At 38.1% G+C, this 13,862-nt stretch overlaps 2 protein-coding genes across 2 annotated transcripts in view; both read right to left on the bottom strand.

The window, feature by feature from the left end:
- LOC125314481 overlaps nucleotides 1-12,178 on the bottom strand; it is a 66,291-nt gene extending 54,113 nt beyond the window's left edge. The window contains exons 1-2 of the mRNA XM_048276856.1: nucleotides 11,711-12,178; nucleotides 11,412-11,680 (exon numbers count right to left, since the gene is read on the bottom strand). Coding sequence (XP_048132813.1) covers nucleotides 11,443-11,680; nucleotides 11,711-12,150 — 678 coding nt within the window. The 5' untranslated portion in view covers nucleotides 12,151-12,178 and the 3' untranslated portion in view covers nucleotides 11,412-11,442. The remainder of the gene's footprint in view (nucleotides 1-11,411; nucleotides 11,681-11,710) is intronic.
- LOC115732668 (disease resistance protein RUN1-like) overlaps nucleotides 1-13,862 on the bottom strand; it is a 525,447-nt gene that overhangs the window by 371,950 nt on the left and 139,635 nt on the right. The gene's annotated exons all lie outside the window — the stretch shown is intronic.

Genomic DNA, 13,862 nt, shown 5'->3' on the forward strand with positions numbered 1-13,862 from the left:
TCGAGCAAGTTGGATCTCGAATGCAAGAATTGTGGAAGTTTTGATAAAAAATTTGAAGTTGAGGATTAGATGAGTCAAGGCCGGCCAAGAGAGCGGACTGTCACGAAAAAGATAATCCATTTTTTGAAGAGGATTTTTGGATTATACAAAAGTCAAACATGGTCAAACACTCGTTTGAAAAGATTGATGAGCTGGCCAGTACTGAAACAAGAGGGGAAAAAGGAGGAAGCGGATCATTTGGTGATTGATTTAAGGAAAATCTGTCCGTGGATGGCTTTCGGTGGCTGGGGAATTCAAAAAGGGAGATTTGAGTGAGAGTTGGAAAGTAACCGAAAATCAGAATCGGACAAGATTAGAAAGCGTGGAGGATCCGTTTCTCACGCTATTTTTACCTTCGCCTTCATCCACCCAAAAAGAATTGATCATTCTACCGTTTCGGACATGCATATAGCTTTACTTAGTTCAGAACCATTCAATTAGCTCTTGTTTTATTCACAAGCAACTTAGTTAGATTGAACCATATTGGTAACCAAATGTAATCATAAATACACAATAAAAATTCTAGATAGCATATTAGATGATTATTGCATCACAAGATTAGTTAAGAATTCATAATTAATCCAGCTTCATCTAGTGTGGTATTGATCTTTGTCACCTAGATTAGGAAACTCATACTTAGTAATTACTTAAGTGCACGTTAATTTTAATGAATAGCTCGTAGGGATCCTTTCTCGGAACTCAATAACGAGGCATTAGATAATATGGCGGAATACGATTCCCGTTATTTCTTTTCTCATGTTGACGGGGATCCCAACCCGGAACTTAATAACGAGGCATTAAATAGTGTGGCTGGATGCGATCCCAGTTGTTTCTCTCCTCATCTTTTACTTTATTTGCCATTATTTAATTGGATCTATATTTGTATTTTTTTAGTATCCATAAATTGATTATTATTTACATTTCCATTTCTTCTTAGAAAACCAAAAAAAAATGCATACAAAGCCTTTTATAGAAGAAAAGGTACCATAACAAGAATTATATTTCTATTGCATAATCAAGTCTCCGAATCTACGAATCTTTAGTTCGTAGAAGTAAGCAGTCTCTCGCAATTTATTTGGCTCCTAACTCTGGTGGGGACTTTAATAAAATAATCAAATCATTGATGAGAAATCAATTTGCTTTTGGTGGAGTTTTTAAAAGTATTTAGAGATCTCATTCTGCAAGGACGATCCATCTTGAATTGTGTCGGTGCTCAAGAAGCTAGAATCCTCTGTTAGAAGAGTTCCAGCCTCGTTGGGGCGTTTGCAAAATTTGAGGTATCTTTATCTCGGTGCAAAATGGACACTTTGGTGCTCTCCCTTTATGTATCTTCAGCTTGGAGAGCCAAGTATCGGGACATAGCCACGACCCACAAGGACATTTTTGCAGCAAAGCGTCGTGGCTAGCTACCGCAAATAAGTGTTATTTCCTTGGATAATTTGCCACGAAAAGTCACCTGTTGGGTGATAAATGTAATGTTCAAGCTTGTGTACGAGGTAAAATTTTGAATTTGAAACTTGAAGAATCTGTCTCTTTTTCGCCCATTCTTTGAGCTTCGTTGTCTCTAGCCGCTTCGAACGACAAGTGGAGCTCATGAATACTATTGAAGGATGGTCCCACATCGCTTGACAATAAGTCATAAATATCTCTTTATATTTATGTAGTCTCCCTTTACATATCATATTTGAAAAAATAGAAAAAGAGAAATTTCTCCAATATGAAATGAGGCTAAAATAAACGCCATACCAACTTTGCACAGCAAGATTCAAGCATGTGAGTCTCGAGCTGCGAACAGTCAATGCCAAGTCATTATGTTGAATTGCTCTCAACGAAGTTATCTCTTTTGGACTGGCCTTCTCTACAGAACTTTGGAAAAACATGGCGCTCAAATGTTGACCAAGATAAGTCAATAGGTGTGAACACATGGACTTTTCTTCACAACGCGTTAATGGGATTCTCTGACGGACACAAGCATGTCTGTGGCCGACAAAAGTAGTGGAGAAACAGCTTTGGGGTGGTGGATTCTCGTCATCTGGTCATAAGGCTCACTAGTGGGAAAAACTCTGCTGGCTTCCACGAAATGGCTATTCCTATCCCCCACCTCTGAGTAGTTCCTTCGTTACGAAGTAATAATTTAACGCGGGACCACTTAAACCACATATAATATGTATGACAATAGCATTTTCTAATGGGTGGGGCTCGCGGCTCACGGCGTCTTGGTCACGGCATTACCTAGAAAATATTAAAAAAAATAACGTCGATTTCTTCGTTAGTCCAAATTGACAAAATTGGAAGAAGGGTTCGATTGCATTAATTTGAATATATTTTTTTTATAAATTTTAGAATTCAATTGCACTCTCATAACAAATTTTAGGACTTCTAGTATATATGTTCTTTTTTTTTCTTGAATTTTTAGCTTTTTTATTTTTTAAAATCTAATTAAGTTTTTATTTTTTTTCAACTTTTAGCCTTTTTTATTGCTGACTAGACCTCCAACGAGTCATGTTGGCTTCAAATATTGACAAAAAAATGTCACGTTGAATTTCTAGTCAAGTAGATCGGAGTTGATATTTAAGTGATTGTATTTCAAAAGAATTGGTACCTAAGTGATTCGATGGAAACTTATGGCACTAAAGTGAGTGCGGTACACTAGGGGTGAGCAAATCGGACTGACCAGACAAGACTGGTGGTCCGGTTTCCAGCTCCAAAGGGTGGTGGTATGGCTCCCAATCCTTAAAAATGGAACCGATGGTCGGCTGGTCCAATTCCTAGTTCCAGGGGTATAGGACCGGACCGGACTGATCAATTTTAATTATTATTTTTTTAAAATTAATAAACGTAACCCTAGATTTTATTTAATGTGTCCCTTCTTTCTTGGAGTTTGATGAATTAAACATGGTCACTGTATTCATGATAAACATTTTGGCTCAAGTTTGCCTTTGCAAGAATTCAACGATAATGCTTGGTCCTGCAACTTGACCTCTGGATAGTTTCAGGTAGTTTGAGTCTTTTTTTTTTTTTTTTTTGATGACCCAGGGAACCCCCGCACGGCCGGCAGCCGGGGTAAACCCCTGGGGGCAACACGTACTAGCCACCACACACGTGCCACCGGGTAAGTCACCCTGCGACGCCTCTGGGATTTGAACACTCGACCTTTTGCGAGAGGAAGAGTGCGCAAGCCAGCTGCGCCACCAGTGTGGGTGGTAAGTTTGAGTCTTTTTTTTTTTCTCTCTAAAAAAACGGAGAATGCATGCAGTAGGAGCGGATAAACAAGGTGAAAATTTAGAATAATGGATGATGACTGGTGATAATATTTTAGTTATGCCTATTGACAATTCTGTTGTTTCCGAAATTGAGTGGTTTATAGGACTTATCCTAGGTTAAATCAATAAGAATTTTGTCATGCCCCTGTATGTGATTTTCTTAAACTTCAACGTGACTTCGCACTTTATCTGCAAGTAATGTATACCGGTAGTCGGGCAGTCCGATTCGTGATTCCCTGGTGTACTCCGGATCACCATGCAACATACTGGAGTTTGGGATTGAAAGGGATAAAATAAAATTCTACTCTTTATTATCGGTTCCATTGGACCGCTCGGGAACTGGACCGAGCCGATCGTTTGGTCTGATTCCTGGTTCCAAAAATTGGGAATCGGGATCACCGATCTAGTTCTCGATTCTTGAGGGGAATCGAGCCGGACTGGGAATCGCTCACCCCCTACTGTACACAACTTTTGATACTTTCGGGATATTCTTTTCCATTTATTCTATGAGAAAATTAAGAATCGAGCTCGTCAATGTTGTGCGATTGGATCCTTTAATAGAAATACTTGCTTATCTTAGTCCTAAACTCGAACTTTTATTATATCTCTATATTTAGATAATGGGGACATTTAATGCATTTGAATTAAACGAAGCATGTTTGCATCGAATTAAACGGGGGGCTTGGCTATGAATATCTTCATTTTGGAACGGCCGATGGATGGCTTGACATGCGAGATGAACTAGAATTCAAAACTCAAGAATCATGGGAGTTGGCTCGAATTTCATGATAGCGCCATTGGACCCCGGCTTCAACATTGCGGGATTGGATATGATTCCAAGATAGTGGGATCAGTCCTAACTCCTTGTTGTGGAGTTCCATATGAGTCGAGCAAGTTGGATCTCGAATGCAAGAATTGTGGAAGTTTTGATAAAAAATTTGAAGATGAGGTTAGATGAGTCAAGGCCGGCCAAGAGAGCGGACTGTTACGAAAAAGATAATCCATTTTTTGAAGAGGATTTTTGGATTATACAAAAATCAAACATGGTCAAACACTCGTTTGAAAAGATTGATGAGCTGGCCAGTACTGAAACAAGAGGGGAAAAAAGAGGGAGAGGGTCATTTGGTGATTGATTTGAGGAAAATGTGTCGGTGGATGGCTTTCGGTGGCTGGGGAATTCAAAAGGGGAGATTTGAGTGAGGGTTGGAAAGTAAACCAAAATCAGAATCAGACAAGATTAGAAAGCGTGGAAGATCCGCTTCTCACGCTACTTTTACCTTCGCCTTCATCCACCCAAAAAGAATTCATCTTTCTACCGTTTCGTTCATGCATATAACTCCGGTTTTATTCACAGGCAACTTAGTTAGATTAAACCATAATTAATCCAGCTTGTGGTATTGATCTTTGTCACCTAAATTAGGAAACTCGTACTTAGTATTCACTTAAGTGCACGTTAATTTCAATGCATAGCTCATAGGGATATTGTCTCAGAACTTAATAATGAGGCATTAGATAATATAGTCGGATACGATTCCTGTTATTTCTTTTCTCATGCTCACGGGATCCCAACCCGGAACTTAATAACGCGGCATTAAATAATGTGGATGGATGCAATCCCAGTTATTTCTTTCCTCATCTTTTACTTTATTTTTCCATTATTTAATTGGATCTGTATTTGTATTTTTTCAGTATCCATAAATTGATTATTATTTACATTTCCATTTCTTCTTAGAAAACCAAAAAAAAAAAAAAATTGCATGCAAAGCCTTTTATAAAAGAAGAGGTACCATAACGAGAATTATATTTCTATTGCATAATCAAGTCTCCGAATCTATGAATCTTTAGTTCGTAGAAGTAAGTAGTCTCTTGCATTTTATTCGGCTCCTAACTCTAGTGGGGACTTTAAATAAAATAATCAAATCATTGATGAGAAATCAATTTGCTTTTGGTGGAGTTTTTAAAAGTCTGTAGAGATCTCATTCTGCAAGGACGATCCATCTTGAATTGTGTCGGTGCTCAAGAAGCTAGAATCCTCTGTCGGAAGAGTTCCAGCCTCGTTGGTGCTCTCCCTTTATGTATCTTCAGCTTGGAGAGCCAAGTATCGGGACATAGCCACGACCGACGAGGACATTTTTGCAGCAAAGCGTGGTGGCTAGCTACCGTAAATAAGTGTTCTTTCCTTGGATAATTTGCCACGAAAAGTCACCTGTTGGGTGATAAATGTAATGTTCAAGCTTGTGTACGAGGTAAAATTTTGAATTTGAAACTTGAAGAATCTGTCTCTTTTTCACCCATTTTTTGAGCTTCGCTGTCTCTAGCTGCTTCAAACGACAAGTGGAGCTCACGAACACTATTGAAGTATGGTCCCACATCGCTTGACAATAAGTCATAAATATCTCTTTATATTTATGTAGTCTCTTTTTACATATCAGATTTGAAAAAATAGAAAAAGAGAAATTTCCCTGATATGAAATGAGGCTAAAATAAACGCCATACCAACTTTGCACAGCAAGATTCATGCATGTGAGTCTCGAGTTGCGAACAGTCAATAGTAAGTCATTATGTTGAATTGCTCTCAACGAAGTTATCTCTTTTGGACTGGCCTTCTCTATAGAACTTTGGAAAATGGCGCTCAAATATTGACCAAGACAGGTCAATAGGTGTGAACACGTGGACTTTTCTTCACCGACGCGTTGTTGGGATTCTCTGAAGGACACAAGCTTGTCGGTGGCCGACAAAAGTAGTGGAGAAACAGCTTTGGGGTGGTGGATTCTCGTCAGCTGGTCATAGGCTCAATAGCGGGAAAAACCTTGCTGGCTTCCACGAAATGGCTATTCCTATCCCCCACCTCTGAGTGATTTCTTCGTTACCAAGTAATGATTTAACGCAGGACCACTCAGACCACATATAATATGTATGCAATAGTACTTTCTAATGGGCGGGGCTCGCGGCTCGCGGCTCACGGCGTCTTGGTCACGGCATTACCTAGAAAATATAAAATAAATAAATAAATAAATAAATAACGTCGATTTCTTCGTTAGTCCAAATTGACGAAATATGAGGAAAGACTCAATTGCATTAATTTGATAAGTTTTAGGATTTGAATACACTTTTTATAAATTTTAGAATTCAATTGCACTCTCATAACAAGTTTTAGGACCTCTAGTAAATATGTTCTTTTTTTTCCTTGAAATTTTTAAATTTTTTATTTTTTAAAATCTAATTAAGTTTTTAGGTTTTTGTCTTTTATTATTTTTTTTCAACTTTTAGCCTTTTTTTTTATTGTTGACTAGACCTCCAGCGAGCCATGTTGGCTTCAAATATTGACAAAAAATGTCACGTTGAATTTCCAGTCAAGTAGATCGGAGTTGGCATTTAAGTGATTGTATTTCAAAAGAATTACCACTTAAGTGATCCGACGGAAACTTGTGGCACTAAAGTGAGTGCGGTACAATCGGGGTGAGCAAATCGGACTGACCAGACAGGACTGGTGGTCCGGTTTCCAGTCCCAAAGGGTGGTGATCTGGCTCTCGATCCTTAAAAATGGAACCGGTGGTCGGCCGGTCCAATTCCCAATTCCAAGGGTACAAGACCGGACCGGACCGATCAATTTCAATTATTATTATTTTTAAATTAATAAACGTAACCCTAAATTTTATTTAATGTTTCCCGTCTTTCTTGGAGTTTGGTGAATTAAACATGGTCACTGTATTCATGATAAACGTTTTGGCTCAAGTTTGCCTTTGCAAGAATTCAACAATAATGCTTGGTCTTGCAACGTGACCTATGTAGTAGGAGTGTATAGCAAGGTGAAAATTTAGAATGATGGATGATGACTGGTGATAATATTTTAGTTAGGCCTATTGACAATTCTGTTGTTTCCGGAATTGAGTGGTTTATAGGACTTATCCTAGGTTAAATCAATAAGAATTGTGTCATGCCCCTATATGTGATTTTCTTAAACTTCAACGTGACTTCGCACTTTATCTGCAAGTAATGTATACCAGTAGTCGGGTAGTTTGGTTCCCGATTCTCCGGGTGTACTCGGATCACCATTCAACTTCTTGGAGTTTGGGATTGAAAGGGATAAAATAAAATTCTACTGTTTATTATCGGGTCCATTGGACCGCTCGGGAACCGAACCGGGCCGACCGTTTGGTCTGATTCCCAGTAGCTAAAATTGGGAATTGGGATCACCGGTCCAGTTCCCGGTTCTTGAGGGGAATCGAGCCGGACCAGGAATCGCTCACCCCCTACCGTACACAACTTTTGATACTTTTGGGATATTCTTTTCCATTTATTCTATGAGAAAATTAAGAATCGAGGTCGTCGATGTGGTGTGCTTGGATCTTTTAATAGAAATATTTGCTTATCTTAGTCCTAAACTCGAACTTTTATTATATCTCTATATTTAGATAATGGGGACATTTAACGCATTTGAATTAAACGAAGCATGTTTGCATCGAATTAAACAGGGGGCTTGGCTATGAATGTCTTCATTTTGGATCGGCCGATGGATGGCTTGACATGCGAGATGAACTAGAAGTCAAAACTCAAGAATCATGGGAGTTGGCTTGAATTTCATGATAGCACCATTGGACCTGGCTTCAACATTGCGGGATTGGATATGATTCCAAGATAGTGGGATCAGTCCTAACTCCTTGCTGTGGAGTTACATATGAATCAAGCAAGTTGGATCTCGAATGCAAGAATTGTGGAAGTTTTGACAAAAAAATTTGAAGATGAGGATTAGACGAGTCAAGGGCCGGCCAAGAGAGCAGACTGTTACGAAAAAAAAAAAAAAACAGCCCGTTTTTTTAAGAGGGATTCTGAAGGAGCAAAATGCGGTCAAGAGAATTGGATTACACGAAAATGAAACATGGCCAAACACTCACAGAGGAACCGTGGTTGATGACCAAAAGACAGAGCAAACAAGGCGATCTGGAGTTCGAAAAGATTAATGAGCTGGTCAGGGATGAAAAAAAGAGGGAGGGAAAAGAGGAAGAGGTTCATGTGGTGATTGATTTAAGGAAAATCTGTCCGTGAGAGTTGGAAAGTAACAAAAGATCAGAATCAGACAAGTTCAGAAACTGATCTAATGCATGCCCCGGGGTTACTTGAATGCAACAGACTCCAAATTTATCATTTGCACAGCCATAATATACTTCCTTTTATACTGAAAATTGGCTAACAGTCATCCAAACATTTATGGATAAACAAAACTTTACAAAAACAAAATTTAATTTCAGTATGAAAACCAACAAATGTACCAATGATCGATAATGCTGCTGCACACATTATGCGTACTTCACACGAAACATAAAGGCAGCACGCTGAAAATTTCTCTGCAACTTCTGCAGACGAAAGTCCAGTCCTCCGCCTTCGTTCAAGAAGAACATCAGTGAGCTTCCATTTCTGCACGTCTTCTTGCCTAGGAAATCGCAAGGAGAAACATAAGAAAAGCATACCAACCTTAGGAGCTTGTCAGATCGATAGTTTTGCTCCAAGTGTAGTTTCAACATAAATTTAGGAAATGCATTTCATGAAAAATGTTTTCTCCTTCATGTTTTATTTATTTATTTATTTATTTATTTCTGTTACTCCTGCTTAACGTTGGAGTCCAATAGTTTATCTTTGAATCGCTGCATCTCTTACTGCCGTTTCCTTGTTCCTCAGTGTCAAGAGGAAAGCAATAGTAATGCAAATAACAAATAGTTAACCGAAGCAAATAGTAGCAACACAACTCTAACCCGTCTATTTCCTCTTCAAATTGCCTCGTTCGTATCTGCTCCATGTTTTGACTATACTTTCAACTGCATGAGGTCATGATCCCACCGGAAGAAGCACTATCTCCAAGATAGAATCGTCCATGCTTCTTATCCGGAAATTTCAATCCTTTCTTCAAATACCCACATCACCAAGAGTCTAAGAGAAGATCTTATGCGTGAAGCATGGAAAACATTCTTTGCTCCTCAATGTCAAGGTGTGGACATTGTTTGAAGAACATTCTCCTTACTATTAGTATTCACTCTAACTTCTAGTACTCAATAATTATAATCTTGTGTGAAATTGCAGTTACCCTCCTTGTACTTGAGATTTTGCAAAGTCTCTTAACTCACTTCCTATAACTTTAGAATTTTGCATCTCATCTCACTACGCCTTTTTAATCAATAGAGGTGAAGGCACCATAATGGCTAGCTCTCATGTAATGTAAAGCAATATATATATACACACACATACTCGGAATGCTCTGTAAATTTATAATCTGTTGAGACAATCATGTACGAATTAACAAATTCAAGCATGCAATACAGCGTAGCCTGCGAGCGTTGAACATTTTGGTCCAACATCTTGTGACGGCTTTATTTCTTTTCAATAAAATAAATTTCCCTGTTCTCTCTCTCTCATTGAAGCTTATTCTTTGACTGTTTTCGGTCCAAAATTCTGACAGGGAACAATCGCAAACATTGTACATAGCTAATCAAGATTCTTGGTATTGTTAGCCGTAGTCATAAGAATAATGAAAACAAAACCATTTCCAGCCTAATAATGCATAAAAAATTCCACTTTTTAACATTATAGATACATAAAAAAAAAAACATAGTATTGTTCAGATATACTACTTTATCATATATTAAAGAAATATTTTAAGGCAGAACCGCAAAAAAGATCAACAATAACTACGAGTTGATAATGTGAGGATATCAATTTAGGACAACAGCAAAGTGCTGTTGGCCAAAATTTATAGCAAGGGGTGGAGAAGCAGTGATAGACGTACATTTGTGTCTCATTAGTCCTGTTTTTTCCTGCCGCAATAAGGTGCCCTTCCCCAACAATCACACAAATGTTCGATCAAGGTATAATATAAGTAATATACAATGTGAAATCAAACTGCCAAGTAGTGATTATTAATGCAAATCCCACCTCACACTCAAACTAAAATGGCTTTAACAACACTAAAGTAAGAACAGGAACTAATTTGAGAAACTACAATAATCAGGTTTCACTCAAACATTCATGAAGCATCCACGAGTTTTAGCTTCTCGGTCATTTTCCTTCATAAAAGCTATGGCCTATAAGGATAAAAAGAGAATCCTAAACTGCTGCAAAGGTCTCAGAATTTAGAATCGACAATCAGCATCTTGTGCTTTTGTCTCTGTTCTACCGAATTACTTATGTAAACTCCATGTTCCTCGTTTATTTCTTTTTCATAACCATAGTACATTCCACAGGGCAAAAGAAAATAACCACCTAATCTGTTATCCATGGGCACAACCGATGATCACATTACTCTCACGCTCCAAGTAAATTTGGTTTTTAAATTGTCCCTAGTTGCCAAAAGTCAAGCGACCATTCCTGGTGGCTTGCCAGCTCACTGCATCTTCTACATTCCTCCATGGTTTTGCCTCTCCGAGAGCCTCACGTAACATACAGATAGAGCTCCATCCCAGTTATCGAAGTTTATCAAAATTCAATTCTCCTGGCAAGCCTATAACCCGCTGCACATATGTATGATAAGTACGTACTGCACATCCACATTTCGTAGACACCTCAAACATATGTCATATTTCCATAACGATTAAAAGGATACTTCGGCAAAGGCGAATATCAGTTTTGATATGCTCATTTTGTTTCCAGAAGAATTCAACATTAATAGTTTTCAAGAAATTATTTTGGAGAAAATGACATAACGGGGCAACTATATATCAAGACTCTTGACAAATTTCATGAGTCGTGTGTTCGAATCCATTTACAGTGATAGTTGAGTGAAGGAAGAATGATCGAGATTGCTCTGTAGTTTCATTATTAAGTACAAAATAAACCAAAGAGGGTTGGATTGAGGGTTAATCTAGGTGAAACAAAGTACCAATAAAAGTAGATGCACTGGAATTGAAATTACATTAGAAAATTTTTGAAACGAATATAGATAAACTCACGGAGACCACTTTCCATGTTTGCATCGTTCTAGCTGGCAAAGTTTAAATGGACAAATAAAATAACTCAATGGACATATATGGGTAAAAGTGAGTAATAACATGTTGAGAAAATAAAACGAGAAGAACAAGGAGAAAGAAGGCACTTAAATCAAGATCAGCCGAGTTCACTTACCTACGAATTGCTTCCTTAGCAAGTTTCCCGATCATTCTGACAACAAAAGCTGCAACCCAACACCACCATACTCATCTCTGCCAATAGAATTAGAAGTCCACGTGGTCTTGGTACGCATGCCTCGAGTGAGAATAAGCTCCTGATTTCTCTTTGATACTACTATTTGACTATGTTCCTCAGTACTCATTTGACGATCTTGCAGGTCTTCCTGAGGATCTGCTTCGCTCGAATAATCTTTGTGCGCAAGTGAACTCTCTGCTTCTAAATCTGTTGATTCTGAGATCTCAACTTTTGAATATGTTGATTCAAGATCAACCTCCTTCAGTAATGCTAGATCCATTAGCTGTTTGTCCCGAATCTCAATCTTTAAATCGTCCTCTAGTGGCTTGCATATTATTCGAAATCCCTGCTTTTCCACAATATCGTCAATCTCTACTCTAATGCTAAATTGTACGTAACTCCCCTCAGTTTGACCAAAATCGACTTCTCCAAACAGATTAAATGGCACGGTATACTCAAGATAGATATGATCGGTGTACAAATAAAGGAAACTTTTTTGAAGGGTACCCCGACTTTTGCCATTAACATGTGGTTCAATCTCCAACATGGCTTCCCCTTCATCAGAATAGTCTCCACAGAAAACAAAACAGAGAGTCAATCCAAGAAACTTGCGATACAAATCCTCTGAAGCCATGAAAGATATTGAATCCCCTTCAAAAGGGAGGACCCACTCCGGCATCTCTACTCCAGGGATTAAAATATTGTAATAAGGACTCTCCTGTTATAAAGATAAGCTATTAGAAAGTACCCAAACAAAAGAATTCAATTTGAGTTTAATAAGTAAACCTAGTGAACTCCACTTCCCATAGCTCTATAAATCAGTAGAGATCTAAAGATCCTTGCTTGCATTAATATACAAGTCCCATGTGATATAAATCATTACTATAAAAGTACTGTAAACACCTCCATTACATGCATGATGAGGGCAGAATCCGTTAATATTTGTTTGCCTTTCTTAAGCCTTCAAATCATGCAGTTTCTTAAGTTTTCAATCTCCACTACACACTGGATCCAACATATACTACACATTGATGAGCGTGAGAGAGAGAGAGAGAGAGAGAGAGTCTCTAACCAGGCCAATTGAGGAAATAGCAGGCAGTGTCAACCCTCTACAGACAAAATTATCAAAAGAAGTTAAATGTCCACTATTCTCCAGGTTGCAATTTATCGCCTGAAAACAATTCAAAGAGGGTGGAAGCTCGGGAATCTCTCGTAATCGACGGCAACGTGAAACCCTCAATACGGACAAATGATCACGCTTGTGCAAGGATGTAGGAAGGCTAGTAATATGATTCTCATATAGATCTAATTTTCTTAAGAGGGGACAGCAGGAAAGATTCTCAAGAAACTCTACTTCGGACAAAAAACCTTCGCTAAAATCTAACGAGCGTAAATTTGAAAGTCCGGTCTTCATGTGCGGATCAGCTAAATCCTCGTACTTTGGGAACCTGACTAACCTTGGGCAAAAAAGAATTTTCAATTCTTCAAGGTTTTGTAACTTGTAAATGCTAGATGGAAGACTCTCCAGGTTCATGCAACTTCGTATGCTCATTCTCTGCAATGAGACAAGATGTTCTATTGATGGAGGAAGTTCTTTAATAGCAGTCCCTCCTAAATTAAGCTCTTTCAGGCCTTTGAGTTTATGTGGAATATCAGGGGACCTTTCAAATTTTTCGCAATCTTCAATACTGAGGACTTGGAGACTTTTTGACTTGAGCATCGGAAAAATACTAAATTCAGAGCACTCATGTATTTTCAACACCCGTAACTTGTCATGATATGCAATTGATTCGTGTGCTTCTACCAAGTTGTAGCAAAGTCGGAATTCCAATTCCTCGAGATTCGGAATACCGAAGAGGTCGGGGGTACAAACCAGAGACTTGCATTCATGGAAACTAATGTGCTTCAGATTTTGGAAGTCCTGCAAAAACAGCGAAACCAACTTCGATAAACATTCTGGAAGGGAAAACAAGGATGTTTGTCTGATGCTGCGGCCGCTTTTAAGGATTTTCATATTTAGATCAGGATACTTGGAACCTACTATTCTGGTTTCTGGAGAAATTTGTTAACCTTTTAATTAATTTTTCACTCCAAGTTACTATAAACTAATTTTGTGAGAATTACATATTGTATTGAGAAATTACTGAACACTTATAAACTTAACCAGTTATTATAAATCTATACACATGGGTAAAGATTGGGCAAATTAAGCCACATGGCACACTCACAAGTGACCTTTAATCAGCATTTTAGTTTTTATGATCACTTAAACAAATCACTTAATCAAAGATAGTTCTTATCAATATAAATTTTAGATATTATTTGAAAGAACTGAATAATATATGGCTACATAATATAAAAAAATCGCAAACTCATTATTTTAGACAATCA

The sequence above is a fragment of the Rhodamnia argentea genome, chromosome 3 (genome assembly GCF_020921035.1).
Source record: "Rhodamnia argentea isolate NSW1041297 chromosome 3, ASM2092103v1, whole genome shotgun sequence".
Classification (NCBI taxonomy): Eukaryota; Viridiplantae; Streptophyta; class Magnoliopsida; order Myrtales; family Myrtaceae; genus Rhodamnia; species Rhodamnia argentea.